The sequence below is a fragment of the Cyprinodon tularosa genome, unplaced genomic scaffold (genome assembly GCF_016077235.1).
Source record: "Cyprinodon tularosa strain WSP-4 unplaced genomic scaffold, ASM1607723v1 ctg363, whole genome shotgun sequence".
Taxonomy (NCBI): domain Eukaryota; kingdom Metazoa; phylum Chordata; class Actinopteri; order Cyprinodontiformes; family Cyprinodontidae; genus Cyprinodon; species Cyprinodon tularosa.
The window spans coordinates 498,214-523,701 of record NW_024039078.1 but is presented as its reverse complement, the minus strand read 5'-3'; the positions used below and the strand labels follow the sequence as shown (position 1 = coordinate 523,701).

The window sequence follows — 25,488 nt, the reverse complement described above, 5'->3', positions numbered from 1 at the left end:
ATGTTATAATTTTTTTCTTTGTAGTTTTTTATACAGAAATGTAAAAACGGCAGGAAGAAATAAATAGTGTTGAAGAAATAAATAGAGTAAAAAAAATACAAAGGAAGAATAAAACAGACAAAAGTATTATGACATGCACATAAATAAATGCTTTAAAAATAAGTAATTAATAAATAAAGTTAAAGATTATAACGGACAATAAATAAATAAGGTAACCATTACAAAAGTGAATAAATTATAAAGCTAATTAAAAGAGATATATGCATTTCTGTCTCACTGTGTTATTTAATTTCTACCTACATTTATTTATTTATTGTATTTATAGGGGTTTATTTATTTACTGAGCATTTGTGTATTTCTGTATTTATTTTTAGATATGGTAGAGCTGCTCCTCCATACTTTAAGCCCAATAGATGTTGTTCAGTGGCGCTACAATCTGGAAAACACAATTTTAAATAAATGCAGCTAAAAAAGACAAATTTAAAATAATAAAATCTGATAAAAATGGGGAAAAAATAATTTCAAATACTAAATCTGGAAAAAACCTCAAAGTTAATCTTGAAACCTTTTTTTTCTTTAAATTGAGACATTTCTCACAGTTTCAATTCTAAAATGCTTTTTTCCAATGAAGTTTTTTTTTTTTTTTTGCAACAATAATGGAACAGAATTCACTCCATCTTTTTCCACCTGGTTCTGAAACGTCCGCCTGTTTGTCTTAAGGTCCGGCCTCTCTAATGGAAAAGGGAAACACTTCAGAGGAATCCCTGATGGCATCGTCCTGCAGCCCCACCAGAACCTGAACCAGGTTAGAAACCGGCTGACGGACCGACCGTTCAGCCCGTCCTAGGACTGCTGATCTCCTGACCTTCTTGTGTCTCTGTGTTCCTCAGATGTCCCGGCTGGGATCCGATGATACCTACCTGCTGCCGGACCTCCTGCAGAAAACCTCCGCCTCCAGTCCAGCACACAGCGCTCTGAGCCAGCAGCGAACATGTGAATTCAGCTGTTCGCTTTCCCCAACGGCTCCAGGATCCCCCACTCTGCAGGACCTGCATGTGAGCTTCACTTTCATTCCTCATTACTGTCATCACAGCTGAAGATGACCAAAAACAGAAAGTGTTGCATCACTGTGGTTTGTCCAGCAGAGGGAGCCAGGGCTATAGTTTTACTCCATGATAAACTGTTTGATGGAACTCTATGGTCTTGTGTCAGGACTTGATTTCTAACTTTATTTACACCTTCTTCAAACCTTTTCCCGTTCCAGTTAAATACAAATTAAACAAAGTGATTTTAACTGAAAGGAAATCAGGAAATCGGATGAATTGTTTTTTTCACTTTGAGGTCATGGTTGGTATATAGACTGTTAGAGCTGCCAAACAGTTTCAGAGAATTCCAGAAAAAGACATTTAAAAACAATCCACTGGACTTTGTTTCCAAGCTTGAAGACATTTCGCCTCCTATCTAGGAAGCTTTTTCAATTCAAAATGTCAGGAATAGCGTTGAGTTCCAGGATTTATAGAGTAGCCCATCAAATATAAAGCCTGGAACTCAACACTATTTCATTTTGAACTAAAAACATCATCAAACTTGGAAACAAAAGTCTGCATTCCAAAAAGAGAGACTTTTTGGAATGCCTGTGACCTGGATGATTGAGAATCTTGACCAGCAGTTTCAGAGAATCTGTGACTCTGCTCTCACCAGGCTGTAAGCAGTCCATCCACCAAAAGCACCTGCTCCTCTTCCTCCCTGTCCTTCATCGACCCAAGACTGATCCCCATATCGTCGCCCCCACAGAGTCCAAGTAAGTAAACAAGCAGCAGCCATCCTACTCCTTGAACCTTTTCAGCATGTTGTCCTTTTCCTGTGACGTTATTGTGTGTTTTTATGGGAAATGAAAAACCAGCAAAGTTCTTTTAAACATGAAACATGGCAATGGCTCTTCCTGTGAGCCCCCTCATTCACTCCTATAATGCCTCTAAATGACCTCAGAACGTAGAGCTGCAGAGATTAGAATAGAAAATCCCTTCATTGTCCCACAATGTGAAAATTGTGGTTTTACAGCAGCAAAAACATTACAGCATAGGTGGTCACACAAATGTGAACCTTAAAGTGTATAAAAATAACAGACTAAGTGACTGTTTATTTTTTACAAATATGAAAACTGGGCAGTCACCTAAAGAATAATCAATAAACAGCTGTGAACATTTTTACAATAGTGGATAGCAGCAACATCAGAGATGTGCACAAATAACAGCAGCATTTTATTTAAAGTCATAGGGGAATCATATTTAAATGCCAAATCATTCTGGCTTAAACATGTACGTATATAAATGTATTCTTTATCAGAAGATATTGTCCCAAAATTTAGAAAATGTCTATTTAAAAAAAAAAAAACTCTGTCGTAAAATTTATTTTGTCTTAAAATTCTGTGGTTTTTTTGTTATCTTATGCAGGCCAGGTAGTTATACGTCAGACTGAAAACCTAAATTCGGCCAATTATATATCAACGGTCAATCTAATTTTTTCACTCATAGCATCTTGATTCATATGTAGCAGCTAATATACGCAATGGTTAAAATAAGAAATAACAATAATTTACTTGTACGGCTGTAAGACTTCTACATCAAACCAAGCTTCTGCCGCCCTGGCGTCCTCTTCCACAACATCTTCATCCCCGCTTTCCTCCTCTAAATAAAAAATGGATGACGGAGGAGACTCATCCACGACCTTCGACTCAAACTCTCCTCCTCTTGCATGTTTCCTCTGTCCATAGCGTTCCTTGACAGTGTCGTTTCTAAGTCACCAATTTAGTGCTACTTGGTCCCAATGGAATTTCCCATTGGGAACCTACTAGCACTAAGTTGCTAACTGGTTAGCAAGATGCTTTAGAGAAACCGGCCACAACCAAACTTACTTGCGAACCTTCCACCACAACAATCCCGCCCTCTTGATAATCAAGCAAACACATTTACTTTATTCACTCGTGTAAAGTCGTGCACCACTCGGGAGAATTCGGAAATGCTGGAACAGCCGATTCCCTACGACTTTAAATCACTAAGGTAAAAACTGTTCAAAATCAGCCCGAATGTAACAACTTATTGAGGTTGTTGGGAACAGTGGTGGTTATAGAGTCTTCCAGCTGCTGGGAGGAAGGATCTGTGATAACGCTCCCTGATGCATTTAGGGTGCAGCAGTCTGTCAGCTTCATGCATGGGGTGGAAAACATTAGCCAACAGAGATGTTATTTTAGTTAGGGTCCTTTTGTTTCCCACCTCCTGCAATGAGTGCAGAGGGCATCCAATCACAGAGCTGGCCTTCCTAAGGGCCCTGTCACACCTTACCTGACGTCCCAGAATCTCCTAAAACGCAAGCATAGCTGAACTTTCTATATATTATTGTAAGTTTAGACATATACATAGAGTATACATAATGAGTTCAGAACTTATGTCCCACAACAGCCTAACTTATGCATAACGCACGGCAGCGTAATATCAGTGAAATGATGGACAAGCAAGTGCCCTGAGGAGGGCAGCGATGCGACTGTTCTCCATAAAAAGATGTCCCCATAAAACTAATGAGGCCGAAGCCCGAATTAGGCAACTTGTTTGTCTAATTCCAAAGTTGGTGGAGTGAACTAGGAGGTACTATATATATTTTTTTCTCTTATCTCTTCTTCTTTTTTTATTAATCTCTTTTTTCTTTTCTCTAAATTTCTCTTCTCTTTTTTTTTTTCTTCTTTCCTTTTCACTGACGGACACATTTCTTTGACGGACACATTAGACGGCCGCTCACTCTGAGCCTGGTTCTGCTGCAGCTTTCGTCTATCTGGAGATACAAAACTTTGAATGAATTTGACTGGATTATCTGGTTGAATTTTCTCTGTAAAGGGCCTTAAGATGACATGAGTTGTGAATTGGAGCTTTAGAAATAAACTGAATGGAATTAAATGAGTTAGTTTAATTTATCGGGCTCCATCTTAAAGGATTCCTTAACTTTGTGACTGAATTTTTTAGAGCTTCCTAGTTTTTGACACTTTCAAGTTCAAATTTATTGAGCCTTGTTTACTAAAATATTTTTATCAGGAAAATAATTGAAAGAATAATTAATATAATGATGAAATCCTAAAATAGACAGATGCAGCCAGAGCATAAAGCTCTTAGAAAAAGCTGTAAAAACAGAAAGAAATCCTAAAATAGGTTCATAATCCACAAGTCATTGTTGTTGGGTTTTTTTTACACTAGCTGTGCAGCGCTTTGTCGGTCTTTCCATAAAATCTAAACAAAATACATTCACTGTTTGGATTGTGAACTATTGGAGTTTTTTCTGTGTAAAACGGCTAAATCCTGTTTCCGTCCTGTTTGTGCAGCAGCCATGAAGGGTGAGCCGCTGAAGAGGGAGTTTCACAGGAAGGGCTCAGTAGTGAACGTAAACCCAACCAACATACGGCCGCAGAGCGACAGCCCGGAGATCCGGAAGTACAAGAAGAAGTTCAACGCTGAGGTTCTGTGTGCTGGATTGTGGGGTTCGTAGTTTGATTTTTACTGCCTGCTCCTAAATGTAACATCTGAATTAATTGGTTTTTAAGCTGTGCACTTTTAGCTTTGATCACTGCAGACAGAAAAGGTTATCCCTGATACAGAAACCAGCACCGTTCTGGACCCAAGGAACCTCTACATTTTTTAGTTCACTTCTTCAAATGATTCTCTCATTGGATTCATTTATATTTAACTACATTTAACAGGAGTAATTGATTGATTTCTTTAATTTTTATAAACAGTTAAAATAATTGTGATATTACATTTATTAGGCTAGGTTTTTATTAGTGGTTTATCCCTTTGATAGTGCTCTGATTTCACAATAGAGATGAAATACATCTGCAAAACTCTCTAAGCTGATGTTGAATGTTTTTTACTGGAGCCCCTATTTGATCCTCTTCTCTTTTCTTGTCTCTAGTGCTTCATTAAACTATTATTACCCTAAAGCCAGTGGCAGCTGGCCATTAGGGGGCGCAAGGGTGCCGCCCCATCCACCCAATGACCCTGATTAAGAAACATATATAGATATTTTTTTATAATTTAATTTTCTATTAACATTTAAACTATTTTGAAATATATTCATGTGTGTTTCTTAGATGTGCAAGGTACATGCTTAATCTTTAATGACTAGTGAAGCGTCGTTCCTTTTTTTTGTGGACTTGGTGACGTATTTCCGCTTTATGTGCAAAATTCTTTGCCCATTGACTCTCATTAAAAGCAGTACATGCGCAGTAGCTCCTCTGCAATGCAAAGGTATAGGAGAGCTCGAAGCACAGTGTCACTAACTGATCCGTCCTGGAAGCACGATTTGTCCTTCACATGCGCCAACAGATATACATCCGGGTGTCCATAAATAATGTCATTATGGTACTAAAATTACTTATTTCTATCCTTAACTAACTAAAGAATACTAATACACATATTTAATAAAAGCTTTCTAACTTTTCTGATACAGTTTTGATGCTTTTTACATTTTCTTTGTTAAACTGCTTTTCTGACGTCATCATGGGACATGCTCAGAGCAGTCCGCCAAAATCTGACTAAACAATCTGCATTTTAGTTGTTCCTTTCTTTAGATTACGCACTATATGATATAATGTTAACATGAAACGAAAACATAAAAGCTCAAAAAGACTAGACTTATTTTTAAATCCAAAGTTAGCTCCCGAAAGTGACATAGGATCTCATCTCCTGTGCAGATCGGAAAGAGACGAGTGATAAAACAGAAAGCATTTTAAGGCATTTACTTTCTCATGAAATACATTATTAACCTTTAACACATTATATTTTAGTACACTTACTATTTTGGGGAGCGAAAAACATCATCTAGGTCTTTTCAACAAAATAAAATTGAGGGTGACCCGAATGTATATCTGGATGCGTATATGAGCTGATGGGGCATGGCAGGACGGATCGTGCTAAAATGCAGGTTTTCATGCATCCATGTTATACATTGAATAAAAAAATAAATAAAAAAATTAAAAATTAAAGGCATTTTTACACTTTAAAATCTAGAGTGTTTTTTTTTAAGTAGAGAACAGCAACCATTCAGTTTGGTATACAGGCAATTTCCTGATTCACATATTTTATAAAACACCTGAACTGATCTTTATTTTTCTTTTTTCTGTCTTAATGTTGGCAGTGGGCTTTATGCTGCCCTGCAAGGCTTTAAACCTGGGTTTAAATGGAGGTAAAGCCATTCTAAAGCACATATCAAGGAGCTCATTTTGAGTCTTGATCCATATTTATTTTTGATTCTGTTCATGGTGGAGAATCCTGCTTCACAGCAGCAGGTTGAGCCAAACATCCTCTAAATGTGCAGGGTCATCTTTGAGCACCATTTCACTTTTCTTTCACCAGTTCACCACAGTTCTTCCAGCAGTCCACTCTTTCTCTGCTCTCTTTTTCTCATCATCTTCTACTTCTTTCCCATCGCCCGGCTTGCCACCGGTTTGCCTGCTGTGTCTAAAAGTAGCAGCAGCAGCAACCCAGACTGACAGCAGCTCATTGGCTAATTAGCATCACATGCAGCCTGGTGTCGGACGCTCCACAGGGCTTTACCATATTAATAGGAAAAGCAGTGCAAGAGAAGTTAGACACTGTCAATGGACAACATGCAGTAATCAAGTGGGAATGCTTATGCATTCCCACTTATTGTTTTTCTGTTTCTCTTTATTATCAAGTGGGAATGCTTATGCATTGTCAAATCAAGATTTTGACAATTATACACTTTTTTACATCGTCACCACGCCTAGACGAAATATTGTAGAAATATGAAAGTTACACCAGTTGTAGTCCAAAGATGGCTGACGCTCACGGTGAAAGAATTTTTTGAATACCTAATACGGTTTTGGCTCACCGCTCGTTTGTTCGGAGGGAAAGTTTTGCTTTTGAGAGTTCTGCTCTACCGTTGTGCTGCATGTTATTCAATGAGACCAGCAGGATTTCTCAAACCTTTTTATTCCTCCTTCCCATTAAGGTTGTGAATGAGCTACATCCATGAAAGTTACCCCAATCGGAGACAAAGGATAGCTCTCGCTTAGACTGAAAGAATTTTTTAGATACCATTTACGGTTTGTCTTCAGCACTCGTTTGTTCGGAGCTGATAATCCCATTCAAAAAAGCCTGAGAACTAAGGATCGAAAGTGAAGCGCATGTCTCTCTGTCACTGACAGGCTCGTTAACATCGTCAAGGTAACCGTGCTTCAAAGAGATTTTACCTCCACCACTTTAAACAGCACATATTAATCTAATGGAGGGAGACAACACTGATTTAACATTAGGAAGTGGATACAATATGACTACTGGCCATGACCCTTCCCTTCACACACAACCCTGCTAGACTTTCAAAATAAGACTCCATGGACCCTTCAAAATAAAAGCCCCTACATTAAATTCATATTTTTTTCCCCCAGCATATGGCTCAACATTATGACCCAAACTCAACCACTTTTTTAAAAATGAGACTCTAGGGGTTTTTAAAAACACACCCCACAGCAAATTTCAAAATAAAAGCCTCCCATTGCCACTTCATCTACTGCCCTAATAACAGGGGAAAGAGTGATTTAATGATTGGAAAGTCATCAAGTATCACTGCTGGGTCTGACCCTTTTCTCAACACACAACCCTACTAGACTTTCAAAATAAGACTCCAGTGACCCTACAAAATAAAAGCCTCTATATTATACACGCGTATTAATTGATGCAAATGGATCAGCATTATGACCCAAACTCTACCAGTTTGTTTCTATTAGACTCTAGGGACCTTTTCAAAACATTCCCCGGAGTGAATTTCACAATAAAAGTCTCCCATTTACGCTCTAATACAGCATCTATTCACCCAATAACATGGAAAACCAGTGATTTCATATTTAGAAATGGATTCTATATAACTGCTGGGCATGACCCTTCCCTTGACACACATCCATGATAGACTTTCAAAATAAGACTAAAGGGACTCTACAAAATAAAAGCCTCTTTCTTACATACACTCATTCATTGTGCCGTATGGCTCGTAGCTATGACCCAAACTCAACCAATTTCTTCAAATTACACTACCAAGGCCTGTGGACCACACACCTTAGTGCATATTTCTTAATCAGGTTCTAAGATTTATACTGTAATAAAGCATCTGCTAACCTTGTAACATGCAGCCTAAGCCAGCCAATGGTGCTTTCATTACCACAGCGGCTCGTAACATGCAGGTTCAATTTTTTTATAAATTGAGCTCCTTAAGTGGTATTAGCTCTCTTTCTATAAGCTTCTCTCTCTGTCCTTCCTCTGCTTCTCATGGTCAGTCTTGCACATAGGTTTGTAGATTTTCAATCCTCTAAGGATGACACTGTTTTCTTTATGCTCATCAACCGACACATTTTAAATAATTTTCCAATGGTTTTGCCAAGTCTTGACATTTCCACATATGATTTCAAAATGTTAAGACTTATTCATTACCATTGTCCTCAACATTTTACTTCCCATCCTTAAGCTACTAATTTTTTCTTCAACCAGATAAGATTAAAGTTTTTCTTTGTAATTTCTTTTCTACTTCAGCTAATTTCATACTTTTCAGCCTATGTTGTGAACTTTGGCTTCATTCTGCTCTGTTTCTGGACAGGAATTAAGCTTTTCTGTTTGCTGCTAATTCATAACACGCCTGACATGTTTCTGGAAAGTAGGTAAACCCCCCTTCAAAATTTCTTTATACATTTTTCTAGAAACTTGTGAGACATTATATTAAGACCCTTCTAGTGCCCACATTCAAGACATTTTTTGATATCATGTATGGTTTGGCTGTGCAGCTTTTAAGATGAGTTTGTTTCTGCCATTTTACTGCCAAATGATTCTACCCTACAAAATCTTCAGATGATTCAATTGTTTTCTGCAGTTTGAGGTTTCTGATGACTTCCTATCACATTTTCATATGTTCTGCAGGTAATTTCAGCTTTTTTCATTCAGCAAAAGCATTCCCACTTTGATGTTTCTCCGAAACAGCTTTTTCTAGTTATTATTATTATACTTTCCGTACGTTTTTCCGTCTCTAACTCGTTCTCCATACTTCATCCGATTTCAACAAATTTGGTATCAAAACGTTCAGCTTCTTCTGGTCCATCCTGCTGTATCTTTTGGTAACTTCAGCTATTATAGTTTTATAAATATTTAGCTTTTTATGACTTTTTTTGTCCCATTGAAATACATGTAAAACTTCAAAAATTCCACTAAATCATCAGCTACTTTGCCCTTTAACTACTTCAGCATACTTTCAGCTAGAAACACCATTCAACTTTTAAAATGTTTCCGTATCTTTCTGCTATTACTGTTTAACTCGGCTTTCAGCAAACTTTTACAGTTTTGCTTCAGTGAAGCTTCAAACTTTTAAACATTTTTTACAGATTTTCAAATTTATAATGGAAGTCTATGGACGGAATGTTCAGCTGCTAGAGTGTGCCACTCTAGCGTTTTCAAACATTTCACTCATGCCGAACAGCTTCAACTCACTCGCTCATTTTTTACTCTATCTAGATAAATTTTACATCAAAACGTAGGGATTTTTGTCAGGATTCAGGAAATGTAACACTCATCTGTGTGGCATTTACGGTTTTCCGACAGTTTAACCCAGACCACGAAGAAGTCCACACTTCCCTATAGAAATCCAATGAGAGATCTCTCAAAATCCGAAATGAAAATAAAAAAAAACAGACTTTTCGTATCGCTCCCATTCGGGAACCGTTCGACGTAGCAACACGAGCCTTGTGGAAGTTGTTCCTCAGACCTTCCTAGCACTCACATTGAAGGAAGTGTGTCGATATCTTTTATCGTTTAGCTAGGAAAAAGGTTTGTTCGGGGGTAACAAATCTGTCCGAACCCCAAAATCAAGATTTTGACAATTATACACTTTTTTACATCGTCACCACGCCTAGACGAAATATTGTAGAAATATGAAAGTTACACCAGTTGTAGTCCAAAGATGGCTGACGCTCACGGTGAAAGAATTTTTTGAATACCTAATACGGTTTCGGCTCACCGCTCGTTTGTTCGGAGGGAAAGTTTTGCTTTTGAGAGTTCTGCTCTACCGTTGTGCTGCATGTTATTCAATGAGACCAGCAGGATTTCTCCAACCTTTATATTTCTCCTTCCCATTAAGGTTATGAATGAGCTACATCCATGAAAGTTACCCCAATCGGAGACAAAGGATAGCTGTCGCTTAGACTGAAAGAATTTTTTAGATACCATTTACGGTTTGTCTTCAGCACTCGTTTGTTCGGAGCTGATAATCCCATTCAAAAAAGCCTGAGAACTAAGGAACGAAAGTGAAGCGCATGTCTCTCTGTCACTGACAGGCTCGTTAACGTCGTCAAGGTAACCGTGCTTCAAAGAGATTTTACCTCCACCACTTTAAACAGCACATTTTAATCTAATGGAGGGAGACAACACTGATTTAACATTAGGAAGTGGATACAATCGGTCTCCGCCAGTCACGTGACATTTGTTGCTAAGACGCCATTTTTGGTGGAAAAGGCGTAGTGTAAACAACCGCAACATAGCTAAACGAAGGACTAAAGGATTGAGTTTGTTTATCTGACTATATGGAAAAAAGTAAACAGAATGCGAAATTACCGTACCGGTGTCGTGCTAAGGTAGTTATCCCTGCGAAAATTTGTATCCCCTCGTCGGGAGCGCGCACGGAGTAGGAAGAACAACCCGAGTTAACTCCGCTTCAATTCCAACGTGCAGAACTTGAAATTTTGAAAGGTTTTACGTGTATGAAAGTTGAGCTTTACTGTTTTATTCTTTACTTCACGTGTTGTAGCAGAATATCGCCAGTGATATTGATTTAAAACTGATTATAAAACACAAACGTTTGCTTGAAAGCTGGTCGCTGACAGCAGTGTCTACTCCTCCCTCTGAAAGCAAACAGATCCTTGTTCTTTTCCACACTTTCCTTTAAAATCTCTCATTGTTTCACAGTGTCCAAATGTTCTCATCCCATTGAAAACGGTTGTAAACCATATACTTGTAATAAAAATGAAATAGAAAATTGGGTGCACGTGTAATCATTAAAGACTAGGCTATATGCAGAAGGAAAATATTTTTTCCTGGTTGAAATTTAGTACCTAAATCTATATTTGTGTTTATAGTAACGTACAATTTATCTATGTTGTACTATCCTTAATAAACAGTTTGTGTTCTAACATCAGCTGTTTTATTTCACCCCATTTTGCCATAATTGGCAATATGGGATAAAATAAAACCTGCTGTAATCTGTTCCCCCTGTCTAAATCAGACAAAAAAGGCCCCAGCTTTTTCATTTTTGGCTTATAAGCATCTTTTATGATGACAATTTATTCCTGAAACTTTTGATGTGATTGACCTTTATTTCTTAAAGTTATAAGGGGGGAACAAATTATAGCAGGCCACCTGCTGTAATCTGTTCTCCCCTGTCTAAATCAGGCCAAAAAGGTCCCAGCTTTTTCATTTTTTGCATCATAAAAGATGCTTATAAGCCAAAAATGAATCAACTCCAAAGTTTCAGGAGTTAGTTGTCATCATAAAAGATGCTTATAAGCCAAAAATGAAAAAAGCTGGGACCTTTTTTGCCTGATTTAGACAGGGGGAACAGATTATAGCAGGTGGCCTGCTATAATTTGTTCCCCCCTTATAACTTTAAGAAATAAAGGTCAATCAACTCCAAAGTTTCAGGAGTTAGTTGTCATCATAAAAGATGTTTAAAAGCCAAAAATGAAAAAGATGGGGCCTTTTTTTTTGCCTGATTTAGACTGGGGTAACAGATTACAGCAGGTTTTATTTCATCCCATATTGCCAGTTCTGGAAATATGGGATGAAATAAAATGGCTGATGTTAGAAGACAAACTGTTTATTAAGGATAGTACAACATAGATAAATTGTACGTTACTATAAACACAGATATAGATTTAAGTACTAAATTTCAACCAGGAAAAAATATTTTCCTTCTGCATATAGTCTTTAATGATTACACGTGCACTCCATTTTCTATTTCATTTTTATTACAAGTATATGGTTTACAACAGTTTTCAATGGGATGAGAACATTTGGACACTGTGAAACAATGAGAGGTTTTTTTTAATGAACGTGTGGAAAAGAACAAGGATCTGTTTGCTTTCAGAGGGAGGAGTAGACACTGCTGTCAGTGACCAGCTTTCAAGCAAACGTTTGTGTTTATTATTAGTTTTAGATCAATATCACTGGCGATATTCTGCTATAACATGTGAAGTAAAGAATAAAACAGTAAAGCTCAACTTTCATACACATAAAACCTTTCAAATTTCAAGTTCTGGACGTTGGAATTGAAGCGGAGTTAACTCGGGTTGTTCTTCCTACTCCGTGCGCGCTCCCGACGAGGGGATACAAATTTTCGCAGGGATAACTACCTTGGCACGACACCGGGACTGGCAGCCTCTCACACAACACGATCGTGTCATTTCTGGTAAACAATTGTGCCGAAATAACAGCCGCGTGTGGGTTATCTCGACTTTCCACCTATTATGGTGGTTTTCCCACGATGCACCACGCCCGAGGTAAACATTGACGTCACCTGGCGCAGACCGATATGACTACTGGCCATGACCCTTCCCTTCACACGCAACCCTGATAGACTTTCAAAATAAGACTCCGGGGACCCTTCAAAATAAAAGCTCCTACATTAAACTCATATTTTTTTCCCAGAATATGGCTCAACATTATGACCCAAACTCAACCACTTTTTTAAAAATGAGACTCTAGGGGTTTTTCAAAACACACCCCACAGCAAATTTCAAAATAAAAGCCTCCCATTGCCACTTCATCTACTGCCCTAATAACAGGGGAAAGAATGATTTAATGATTGGAAAGTCATCAAGTATCACTGCTGGGTCTGACCCTTTTCTCAACACACTACTGCTAGACTTTCAAAATAAGACTCCAGTGACCCTACAAAATAAAAGCCTCTATATTATACACGCGTATTAATTGATGCAAATGGATCAGCATTATGACCCAAACTCTACCAGTTTGTTTCTATTAGACTCTAGGGACCTTTTCAAAACATACCCCGGAGTGAATTTCACAATAAAAGTCTCCCATTTACGCTCTAATACAGCATCTATTCACCCAATGACATGGAAAACCAGTGATTTCATATTTAGAAATGGATTCTATATAACTGCTGGGCATGACCCTTCCCTTGACACACATCCATGATAGACTTTCAAAATAAGACTAAAGGGACTCTACAAAATAAAAGCCTCTTCATTACACACACTCATTCATTGTGCCGTGTGGCTTGTAGCTATGACCCAAATTCAACCAATTTCTTCAAATTACACTACCAAGGCCTGTTGACCACAGACCTCAGAGCATATTTCTTAACCAGGTTCTAAGATTTACACTGAGATACAGCATCTGCTAACCTCATAACATGCAGCCTAAGCCTGCCAACGGTGCTTTCATCACTGCAGCGGCTCGTAACATGCAGGTTAGTTTTTTTTTATAAATTCAGCTCCTTAAGTGGTATTAACTCTCTTTCTATAAGCTTCTCTCTCTGTCCTTCCTCTGCTTCTCATGGTCAGTCTTGCACATAGGTTTGTATATTTTCAATCCTCTAAGGATGACACTGTTTTCTTTATGCTGATCAACCAACACATTTTAAATCATTTCAAATTGTTGTGCCAAGTCTTGACATTTGCACAATTTCAAAATTTTGATACTTATTCAATACCATCTTCCTCAACATTTTACTTCCCATCCTTGAGCTACTCATATTTTCTTCAACCAGATAAGATTCAATTTTTTCTTTGTAATTTCTTTTCTGATTCTGCTAATTTTATATTGTTCAGCCTATGCTGTGAACCTTGGCTTAATTTTGCTCTTTTTCTGGACAGGAATTAAGCTTTTCTGTTTGCTGCTAATTCATAACATGCCTGACATGTTTCTGGGCAGTAGGTGGCCCCACTTCAAAATTTCTTTAGAAATTTTTCTAGAAACTTGATAGACATTATATTAAGACCCTTCTAGTGCACATATTAATGACATTTTTGATATTATGTATGGTTTGGCTGTGCAGCTTTTAAGATGAGTTTCTTTCTGCCATTTTAGTGCCAAATAATTCTACCCTACAAAAATCTTCAGATGATTCAATTGTTTTCTGCAGTTTGAAGTTTCTGATGACTTCCTATCACATTTTCATATGTTCTGCAGTTAATTTCAGCTTTATTCATTCAGCAAAAGCATTCCCACTTTGCTGTTTCTGCGAAACAGCTTTTTCTAGTTATTATTATACTTTCCGTACGTTTTTCCGTCTCTTTCAACTCCTTCATACTTCATCCGATTTCAACAAATTTGGTATCAAAACGTTCAGCTTCTTCTGGGCTATCTTGCTATGACTTTTGGTAACTTCAGCTATTATACTTTTTTAAATATTTAGCTTTTTATGACTTTTTTTGTCCCATTGAAATGCATGTAAAACTTCAAAAATTCCACTAAATCTTCAGCTACTTTGCCCTTTAACTACTTCAGCATACTTTCAGCTAAGAACACCATTCAACTTTTAAAATGTTTCCGTATCTTTCTGCTATTACTGTTTAACTCGGCTTTCAGCTAACTTTTACAGTTTTGCTTCAGTGAAGCTTCAAACTTTTAAACAATTTTTACAGATTTTCAAATTTATAATGGAAGTCTATGGACGGAATGTTCAGCTGCTAGAGTGTGCCACTCTAGCGTTTTCAAACATTTCACTCATGCCGAACAGCTTCAACTCACTCGCTCATTTTTTACTCTATCTAGATAAATTTTACATCAAAACGTAGGGATTTTTGTCAGGATTCAGGAAATGTAACCCTCATTTGTGTGGCATTTACGGTTTTCCGACAGTTTGGCCCAGACCACGAAGAAGTCCACACTTCCCCAATAGAAAGCCAATGAGAGCTCTCTGAAAATCCGAACTGAAAATAAAAAAAAACAGACTTTTTCGTATCGCTCCCATTCGGGAACCGTTAGCTGTCGCTTAGACTGAAAGAATTTTTTAGATACCATTTACGGTTTGTCTTCAGCACTCGTTTGTTCGGAGCTGATAATCCCATTCAAAAAAGCCTGAGAACTAAGGAACGAAAGTGATGCGCATGTCTCTCTGTCACTGACAGGCTCGTTAACGTCGTCAAGGTAACCGTGCTTCAAAGAGATTTTACCTCCACCACTTTAAACAGCACATTTTAATCTAATGGAGGGAGACAACACTGATTTAACATTAGGAAGTGGATACAATATGACTATTGGCCATGACCCTTCCCTTCACACGCAACCCTGATAGACTTTCAAAATAAGACTCCGGGGACCCTTCAAAATAAAAGCCCCTACATTAAACTCATATTTTTTTCCCAGCATATGGCTCAACATTATGACCCAAACTCAACCACTTTTTTTAAAAATGAGACTCTAGGGGTTTTTCAAAACACACCCCACAGCAAATTTCAAAATAAAAGCCTCCCATTGCCACTTCATCTACTGCCCTAATAACAGGGGAAAGAATGATTTAATGATTGGAAAGTCATCAAGTATCACTGCTGGGTCTGACCCTTTTCTCAACACACTACTGCTAGACTTTCAAAATAAGACTCCAGTGACCCTACAAAATAAAAGCCTCTATATTATACACGCGTATTAATTGATGCAAATGGATCAGCATTATGACCCAAACTCTACCAGTTTGTTTCTATTAGACTCTAGGGACCTTTTCAAAACATACCCCGGAGTGAATTTCACAATAAAAGTCTCCCATTTACGCTCTAATACAGCATCTATTCACCCAATGACATGGAAAACCAGTGATTTCATATTTAGAAATGGATTCTATATAACTGCTGGGCATGACCCTTCCCTTGACACACATCCATGATAGACTTTCAAAATAAGACTAAAGGGACTCTACAAAATAAAAGCCTCTTCATTACACACACTCATTCATTGTGCCGTGTGGCTTGTAGCTATGACCCAAATTCAACCAATTTCTTCAAATTACACTACCAAGGCCTGTTGTCCACAGACCTCAGAGCATATTTCTTAACCAGGTTCTAAGATTTACACTGAGATACAGCATCTGCTAACCTCATAACATGCAGCCTAAGCCTGCCAACGGTGCTTTCATCACTGCAGCGGCTCGTAACATGCAGGTTAGTTTTTTTTTTATAAATTCAGCTCCTTAAGTGGTATTAACTCTCTTTCTATAAGCTTCTCTCTCTGTCCTTCCTCTGCTTCTCATGGTCAGTCTTGCACATAGGTTTGTATATTTTCAATCCTCTAAGGATGACACTGTTTTCTTTATGCTGATCAACCAACACATTTTAAATCATTTCAAATTGTTGTGCCAAGTCTTGACATTTGCACAATTTCAAAATTTTGATACTTATTCAATACCATCTTCCTCAACATTTTACTTCCCATCCTTGAGCTACTCATATTTTCTTCAACCAGATAAGATTCAATTTTTTCTTTGTAATTTCTTTTCTGATTCTGCTAATTTTATATTGTTCAGCCTATGCTGTGAACCTTGGCTTAATTTTGCTCTTTTTCTGGACAGGAATTAAGCTTTTCTGTTTGCTGCTAATTCATAACATGCCTGACATGTTTCTGGGCAGTAGGTGGCCCCACTTCAAAATTTCTTTAGAAATTTTTCTAGAAACTTGATAGACATTATATTAAGACCCTTCTAGTGCACATATTAATGACATTCTTGATATTATGTATGGTTTGGCTGTGCAGCTTTTAAGATGAGTTTCTTTCTGCCATTTTAGTGCCAAATAATTCTACCCTACAAAAATCTTCAGATGATTCAATTGTTTTCTGCAGTTTGAAGTTTCTGATGACTTCCTATCACATTTTCATATGTTCTGCAGTTAATTTCAGCTTTATTCATTCAGCAAAAGCATTCCCACTTGCTGTTTCTCCGAAACAGCTTTTTCTAGTTTATAAATATTTTAAATCAGGTTGGGTCCAGATTAGCCAGCAGGTGGGTCTGGATCTGGACCCAGGTCCACTAATCCATGACCTCTGTCTTTAATTGACCTTTAATTTTTTACTTAAACAAATTATTATTTTTCATAATTTGTTTAAGTCAAATGTGGTAAATTGTTTTTATTTGTCTATAGCACAGAGACAGAAGTGAAAAACAGTGCAGATCTGCTCACCCTGCCTAGTCGGAGCCTCTCTATACACAGTCAGTGTGAGATGGAGATTAAAAAGTAATGCGCAACCGTTGTGTTCCGGCCCGTGTCGGTATCCGTGGTGAGGAATGTGTGTTTTTGGTTCTGCAGGCGTGAATCTGTTGGTGGGAACAGAAAACGGCCTCTGGCTGCTGGATCGAAGCGGACAAGGGAAGGTCTACTCTCTGATCAGCAGGCGAAGGTTTCAGCAGATGGAAGTACTGGAGGGACTCAATGTCCTGATTACAATTTCAGGTACGTGATCCACAAGGAGCTGTCACAGTTTTGATCTCCAAAGATAAAGGCTCACTCTTCCTCTTCCTCAGCTTTGTACACATCCATAACTGGATGATGTGTTGAGATAGTGTTTGATGGTATTAGAGAGACCCTCAGACTTCTTCCATCTTTTAAACCCTGCAGGCAAAAAGAACAAGCTGCGTCTGTATTACCTGTCCTGGTTAAGGAACAAGATCCTCCATAACGACCCAGAAGTGGAGAAGAGGCAGGGCTGGACCTCAGTGGGAGACCTGGAGGGCTGTGTACACTACAAAGTGGGTAAGTGGACGCCGCAGTGGAAACATGTGGAACAAAGTTCTTTCTGCCTCAAAAAATAAAACCAGTCTGAAACAGGGTGGTGGCAGCATCATGCTGGGGGGATGCAGAGGCTGTCAAGCTGGATGGAGCCTAATAATTAGCTGTTAGAGGCTGCTTAGTTATTAAGACAAGAGTGGAGAAATGGTCTCTTCTACATGAGGTGTTCATGCTGCTGTTAAAGGTCCCAGAGGAAAGAAAGACTAAAAGAAAGGGATGGAGAAATGTTGAAAAGGTCTCTATTTTATTCTTAGTTTAAAAACAATTCTTTGGCCAGTTTTAGTCTTCTGGTTTCATTGTCTGTCCTGCATTACTTTAACAAAAAGATTGAAACAAATTTAACCCAGATATTCGTGATATTTGAATTAAATGTAAACCTGAAAAGGTATAATTTATCACTGTGCAGAAATATACAGAAACTAGGCAACCAGGGAAATTTTGTATTCAAAGTATAAAAAAATAAATCCTTTTAGAATGACCAGACCTTACTAAAGCTTTACACCAGAGTAAAATTAATCTGATATAAACTGAATTCCCAATATTGTATAAAATAAAAGTTAAAGGTGATATATGGAAGGTTACAAGTTAATCTGTGGTGAAAGCTTGTTTTGATTTTGTTTTACTTTGCCACACTGTGGAAAAATGAAGTGGGAAACTGAACAGAGTCAGCTTCCAAAAGAGACACATCAGTGCCAACATGGATGGTAAGAAGAAAAATGAATAAAGGAGAGAGAAGGAAACAGTGGAAGTCTAGTTATAGTCAGGTCACACTGGAAATGATGCGGTTCTTTCCAAGAGGAAACAGACTTTTTCATTTCCGATATGATGCAGATATCACAGCTTTGAGTATTGACCAAATACAATATCAGCATTAATTAAAGATACTTTTATGACTTCAGAGATCAGAACGATAGAAACAGTTTGATCATGTTATATTTCTTAATCAGAGAACAATACAGAACAGGTTTGAGAACAACTGACAGCTTTCTTAGTCACCAAAAAGTTATTTTAAAGGTCAAAGCTACAACCTTTTCATCCATTTCTAGATAAAAACACATCTAATGTAGGGCAGAATAAAACTATTAATTTTACTGGAAAGTAATACATTTTGATAGTAGGGGGGAAAAAAAACTAAATATTTACTGCTAGTCATAATGTCAACATGGACATGAAATGATTTTCACCAGTAGGTTGAAATTACCAGATGGTGGAAATGACATGAGAGCTGCAGAAAACAAATCTTCAATAAATGTTGTCTAAGTCTAAGATGTTTCCAGATCCCATCAGATCAATGGTGGAGCTGAGAAACTGATTCTTTTGCTCAGTTTCTTTGATTTAAGCCAAAAAAAATCCATCAAGCAAATGTCAACCTGACTAATTAAGACAAGGAAAAGAGTGTAAACTTAGCTTAGCATTAGCGAACCTGACAGCCATCTACAAACTATACAGAATGAGAGCGGGCAAACTCGAGTGCGCCACTTCCTGGCCAGGAGGAGTTAAACTTTCAGCGCCAACTTTGCACTGTGATCTCAATTCAAGAAATCTAGTTGAGTAAAAGAATCCAGCTGCATAGACGGATAACTTAGCCTGGTTTGAGTTCCTTTCCACCTGATTTAGTGTTTTGATCTGGTTTATAAACACATCTTTGCATATTGCGTGCATATTATCTAATTATCTTATTTTGAGAGTAAAAATTCTCATTCCATTGGCAAACTATCTCATTTATCTGCTCAAATCAAGGGTAAATACACAGTTTTTACTAATTTCCAGATAATTTTCCCAGTGCAAGACACAAAATAGATGTTTGTAGAAGTCTGTTCTATCTGAATAAACTTGAAGAAAATTTGATAAAAAGATTAGAAATGGGATGCAGTTGTAAAATATTGATATTTATTCACTCCTTTTCCAGTTTAAATGGCACCATTCTTCCCATACCATGTTTTATGTTTTACTGACTTATAACTTCCCCGGTATGTCCTGCCTTATGTTGACTTGTCAGGAAATCCCAGCACATGTCTAAAAGGGTGGTGTGAACATATTTCTTCAGTTTTTTTTTTTTCCTTGTTGCAGTGCGATACGAGAAGATAAAATTTTTGGTGATTGCCCTGAAGAATGCTGTGGAGGTGTACGCCTGGGCCCCCAAACCCTACCATAAGTTCATGGCCTTCAAGGTTTGTGTCACTAAAGGAAATCGTCTGGTTTATTTTCGATGTTTTCTCCCTTTAAAGTCGTAGGGAAGCGGCTGTTCTAACCGTTGCATTTCCGAATTCTCCCAGTGGTGCCAGACTTTACACGAATTAATAAAGTGAATGTGATTGGTCGTTTATCAAGGGGTGAAGATTGTTGTGGCAGAAGGTTCGCAAACATGTTTGGTTGTGGCCGGTTTGTTGAAAGCATCTTGCTAACTAGTTAGCAACTTAGTGCTAGTAGGTTCCCAATGGGAAATTCCATTGGGACCAAGTAGCACTAAATTGGTGACTTAGAAACGACACTGTCAAGAAACGCTATGGACAGAGGAAACATAAAAGAGGAGGAGAGTTTAGTGTCGGAGGTCGTGGATGAGTCTCCTCCGTCATACATTTTTTATTTAGAGGAGGAAAGCGGGGATGAAGATGTTGTGGAAGAGGACGCCAGGGGGGCAGAAGCTTGGTTTGGTGTAGAAGGCTTACAGCCGTACATGTTTGAGCCCTTGCCTCGCAACGCTGCCAGTTCTGTTAGCTCTACGCCTGCTGAAGACACAGACGTCCATCCCCGTGAACACTGGGACGGAACTCAATGGGAAAGGAAATGATTCTTATTTCTTATTTCAACCGTTGTTGATTCAACTGAAAAAATGTGATTGACAGATGACCAATGATATATGATTGGCTGAATTTAGGCTGACGTATAACTGGCCTGAATAAGATAACGAAAGAAAAAAGGAAAAAACACAGATTTTAAGGACAGGATTTTTTTTTATTTAGAAATTTTCTAAAGTTTGGGTAAATATCATCTGATATTTGTATATTATTATATACATGTTTAACACAGAATGATTTGACATTTAAATAGGATTTCTCTACAACTTTAAGGACGAGATTCAGCAGTTAAACTGGTTAACCTTCCTAATCACCATCATCTTTGTATTCTGGGTCTTATCAGAACAAGGTCCTGATAGAAAATCTAACAGGGTCACTTCCACGGCTGTGAGACATCCAGGGTACGAGGACAGGTTCTCAGCGGAGCCGTGTCCCGTTTATTTTTGTCCTCTGAGGCCTGGGCTACTTTTTCTCCTGCGCTGTTTTGAGTTTAAGCCTCTCTCCTCAGAAACGTCCAAATATACTTTGTGTAAGAGATGGCATGACTGTCCTCAGCGCAGCAGTTTGATGCAGCTTCTCTTCAAAATGTCCCTCAGTCATTGATTTAACTGGCAGAGCAGAGATTAACCATCTGAGATGGAAACAGTCTTTGATGGTCTTATTGTTTCTGCTCAGTCCTTCAGGTCCCTGCCTCAGAAACCGCTGTCAGTCGACCTGACAGTGGAGGAAGGTCAAAGGTTAAAAGTCATCTACGGCTCCTTGTCTGGTTTCCACGCCATCGATGTCGACTCTGGAACGCCGTATGACCTCTACCTGCCAACACACGTAAGCCGCCGCCGCCCCTTTTGTCCAACAGCGGCTCATTACAAACTTCAGGATGTTTATTGGTTCTGCTGAAGTTGGTTTCAAAGGAAAGGAAGATTGAATACAGAAGAAAAGGGGGATTTCTTTCCTTTGCCTGATTATTTTCTTTGTATTTTACAGTAAATAAAACTTTTGGAAATATAATAAATAAGGCTGCACACGTATAGAAACCATAACTCCATCTGCGCAAATATTGACTATGCTGAAATTAACTACATCAAAGCTACAGAGGTTTTTGATAAAGATCTAAACGTCTTGCATTAGGATCTATTTGGAAAAGATATAAAAGTAGTTTCCCTGTTTTTTCATTTTTTGTTTTTTTTTTGCTTCCAAAACTTTTTCTGACATGTCTAAAATGAAATATTTGTAAAGATTTTCTTATCAAATACATCATTTGATTTTCACCCTGTTTCATTGAAACCATAAGAAACTGTCACTCTGCTTCTAATTGGCTGTTTTTTGCAAATGATCCCGCCTTTTCATCCACAAATCCAGTAGAATCGACATACTGTACATCCATTCGTTTTTTTACACTTCAATTTTTGTGGGAGAACAAAAAAGTTTTTAACAGAATCTCAGTTATATGGTAGTAATAGTATTGAAAGACATCAATAAAACATGTGAATCTCTCCATGTCAAACATTCCTTCCACTGTTTTCAGCCATTGTTCATCTGTAGGAGGATCTCATCTCTCCTGTTGCCTTCTTATAGTTTTCTCACTGGCTTCCAAATGTCTCTCCATTAGGTATCTATCCTTGCTCTGTGTGTTTTCCTCCATAGGATCACCCAGATATAGCGCCACATAACCTAGAACCTCCCTTAGTACTTCCACATTAGTTCCTTATGTTTCCTCTGTATCAAATAAATTAAGATTGCATTGTGATTTGATAAAAGATCTATCCTGGAAAACAAATGGATGTTTCCTTTGCAGTTACGTTTTTTTTCCTAATGGGTCAAAGAAAGAAGGGAAAGTTCACCAGTATTAGCAAAGTACAATGATCAGCCCCTTGTTTGGTTCTGCCAACCTGAGATTATCTGAATATCCCACAGAGACCTTTAAGAAAATATAACAAAAAATGTGGTAAAGTTGGCAGCTAGTAATATTATATAATTCAATTAAATTCAGTTTATTTCTATAGCGCCAATTCACAACACGTCACCTCAAGGCACTTTACAGTTCAACAGATCATCCAGTCAAATTGATTCAGTTTTCTATCTAAGAAAAACTAGTTGATTGCATCGACTCATTGACTCTAAGGCAATCCCTCACACTAAGCATGCTTGTAGTGACAGTGGAGAGGAAAAACTCCCTTTTAACTGGAAGAAACCTCCAGCAGAACCAGGCTCAGTGTGAGCGGCCATCTGCTGAGGCTGACTGGGGTTCAAGGAGACAGAAGCAGAGATACAAAAAGCAGCTGTAAAAGGCGGCCCTGTCCAGGAAACACACAGCCAGGCAGACGAGCTCCGAGCCAGCTCCCATGCCAGAGGACGAAGAGAGCACATCCAGCCAGTCACAGTCAGAGAAACAGGACTACACTGAAAAACAGGTCAATCTCCAACATCTATAAACAAAGGTGTTGATGGCAGCAGCACAGCTGATGTTTCTCTCCAGGATGGAGTCACAGCCAAACAGGAACAGATCAGATGAAGCTACTATGAGAAAAAGCAGAGAGAGCAGAACGTTAGAGATTGAACTAACAAAATCTGCAGAGTGGAAGAATAGAGAGAGAATGAAGCAGAATGATGAAAAAGGGCTCCCTATGTCCTCAAGCAGTCTAAGCCTATAGCAGCATAACTACAGAGATAGCTCAGGATAACCTGAACCACTCTAACTATAACCTGTATAAAAAAGTAAAGTTTTAAGTCTAGCCTTAAAAGTAGACAGGGTGTCTGCCTCACGGACTAAAACTGGTATTTGGTTCCACAGGAGAGGAGCCTGATAACTAAAAGATCTGCCTCCCATTCTACTTTTAGAAATTCTAGGAACCACTAGTAAACCTGCAGACTGAGAGTGAAGTGCTCTGTTAGGAACATAAGGAACATTCAGATCTCTGATATCAGATGGAGCTTGGCCATTTAAGGCTTTATATGTGAGAAGGAGGATTTTAAATTCTATTCTGGATTTAACAGGAAGCCAATGAAGAGAAGCCAGGAGAGGAGAGATATGATCTCTCTTTTTCATTTTCATTAGAACTCTGGCTGCAGCATTTTGGATCAGCTGAAGGCTTTTAACTACAGTTTGTGGACTTCCTGATAGTAAAGAATTACAATAGTCCAGCCTTGAAGTAACAAATGCATGGACTAGTTTCTCAGCATCGCCCCTGGACAGGAGATTTCTAATATTTGCAGTATTCCTCAGATGAAAGAAGGAAATTCTAGAAACCTCGTTGATATGGGATTTAAATGACAGGTCCTGATAAAAAAATCAGTTTAATCCCATCCAAATGAAGTGACTGACTAATCAGCTTCTTTTTTCATAGACTCTGGTCCAAAGTCTATAACTTCTATTTTGTCTGCATTCAGGAGCAGAAAGTTAAGAGTCACCCAGGTTTTTATGTCCATGAAATGTGTTAGTGTAATACATGGTGGGGGCAGCATCATGCTACAGAGAAGCACAGAGATTATTAGCATCCCTCTAATTAAACAGAAGAAAAATAACGGATAATCTCCTCATGCCTTGGGATTTTCAAAATAAAGTCGATTGAGTGGATCCATGTTTTTAGGTTTATGTGCATTAATTACTAAATAGATGTGGATTAATATATCGGGCGACGGTCGTTCATCACTGGGTTGTCAGTTCAAGCCTCTGTCTGTCTACACCCTTGCTTCTGTTAGCGTGCCCCAGGCTAGCTGTGGCTACGGTGTAGCTCGCCCCTTACTACCGGCTTCCCTGGATTATTTGGTGTTTGGGATGTTAGTAATGGTTTGCAGTGTTAAAGAAGCCAACGACTGAAACACCAGAGCTGTTTCAAACTTTAAGAATATTCCCACATGGTTGCAGATAACTGTGTGAATGTGAACCAAACTCCCACTGATGGAGAATCTTCTTTATTTGTTCTGTTCCTCTGCTGCATGTGGGCATGTGAAGCAGATTCTAGACGATGGTGACTCATAGTTGCATTTATATTCTGACACATCCTGTTAAACGGGTTTTTAGGACACTGATATAAAGGCTTTAGCTCAGGGTCTTATACATGATTGGGTTTCAGGCGTTCTCAAGGTTCTGTAAATGTCCTATCACTACATGCGGTGCCACTGAGTGGGCGGCTGGTGCGTAAAACAATCTCCCCCCTGCATGAATAATGGATTTAAAGTTGCTCTTCATCTCTTTCAGCGCTGTTACCATGCCTCCCCTCTTTGCATCGCTAATTGAGATAAATCCCATGTCTCGACTAAAGGATTCCATCATTAGTCAAGAAGTTTAGAGCTAACACGTTTAGTTTGGTGCAGACAAATCACAGTTTTCCTCTGACAGAAAGTTTTGTGGTTAATCACACAGCACACCATCACTTAGACATAGACAGACTTTCTTGTCATTTTGTACACAGAGAGTATACAAAAAGAAATTTCATTCAGTACAGCTCTCAAGACATTTCTATTTTTTTTTGTTTTTTTTTAGTTTTTTACGGCACTAGTGGCTCGTTTTTTTGACAAAAGGCTGACAGGAAAGGGGGTATGAGAAAGAGGGAGAGACATGTGGGAAAGGACCACAGGCCGGATTCAATCATGGGTCGGCCGCATCGAGAACTAAAGGGCAGATTAGACTTCTGCAACCGCACGCATCAAATGTCGGGGTCTGGTCTGGAATTTCTTGGGACGCAAGCAGTTTCCCGCCAAAGCGAAAGGTGGAGCCTATTCAAGAACTCGCGAGAACTTCGGCGGATGGTCACGAGAACTTCAGCAGCACCGGTTGGAGTGTTTTTCCTCCAAAACAACAATGGCGCGTCTGCAACATATCACGGTCATGGAGATGGATCTAGTGTTGCTAGACAT

The 25,488-nt window shown here is 38.5% G+C and overlaps 1 protein-coding gene across 4 annotated transcripts in view; it reads left to right on the top strand.

Annotated features, from left to right (window-relative positions):
* The window catches only part of si:zfos-2326c3.2 (misshapen-like kinase 1), a 124,643-nt gene that overhangs the window by 93,138 nt on the left and 6,017 nt on the right, over window positions 1-25,488 (top strand). For 3 of the 4 annotated variants that reach the window (XM_038295948.1, XM_038295950.1, XM_038295946.1), the window contains 8 exons: window positions 721-805; window positions 891-1,055; window positions 1,702-1,801; window positions 4,367-4,522; window positions 17,354-17,497; window positions 17,663-17,797; window positions 19,904-20,004; window positions 21,307-21,456. In XM_038295948.1, the coding sequence (XP_038151876.1) occupies window positions 721-805; window positions 891-1,055; window positions 1,702-1,801; window positions 4,367-4,522; window positions 17,354-17,497; window positions 17,663-17,797; window positions 19,904-20,004; window positions 21,307-21,456 (1,036 nt within the window). The remainder of the gene's footprint in view (window positions 1-720; window positions 806-890; window positions 1,056-1,701; window positions 1,802-4,366; window positions 4,523-17,353; window positions 17,498-17,662; window positions 17,798-19,903; window positions 20,005-21,306; window positions 21,457-25,488) is intronic. The other variant, XM_038295949.1, reaches the window with a different exon arrangement.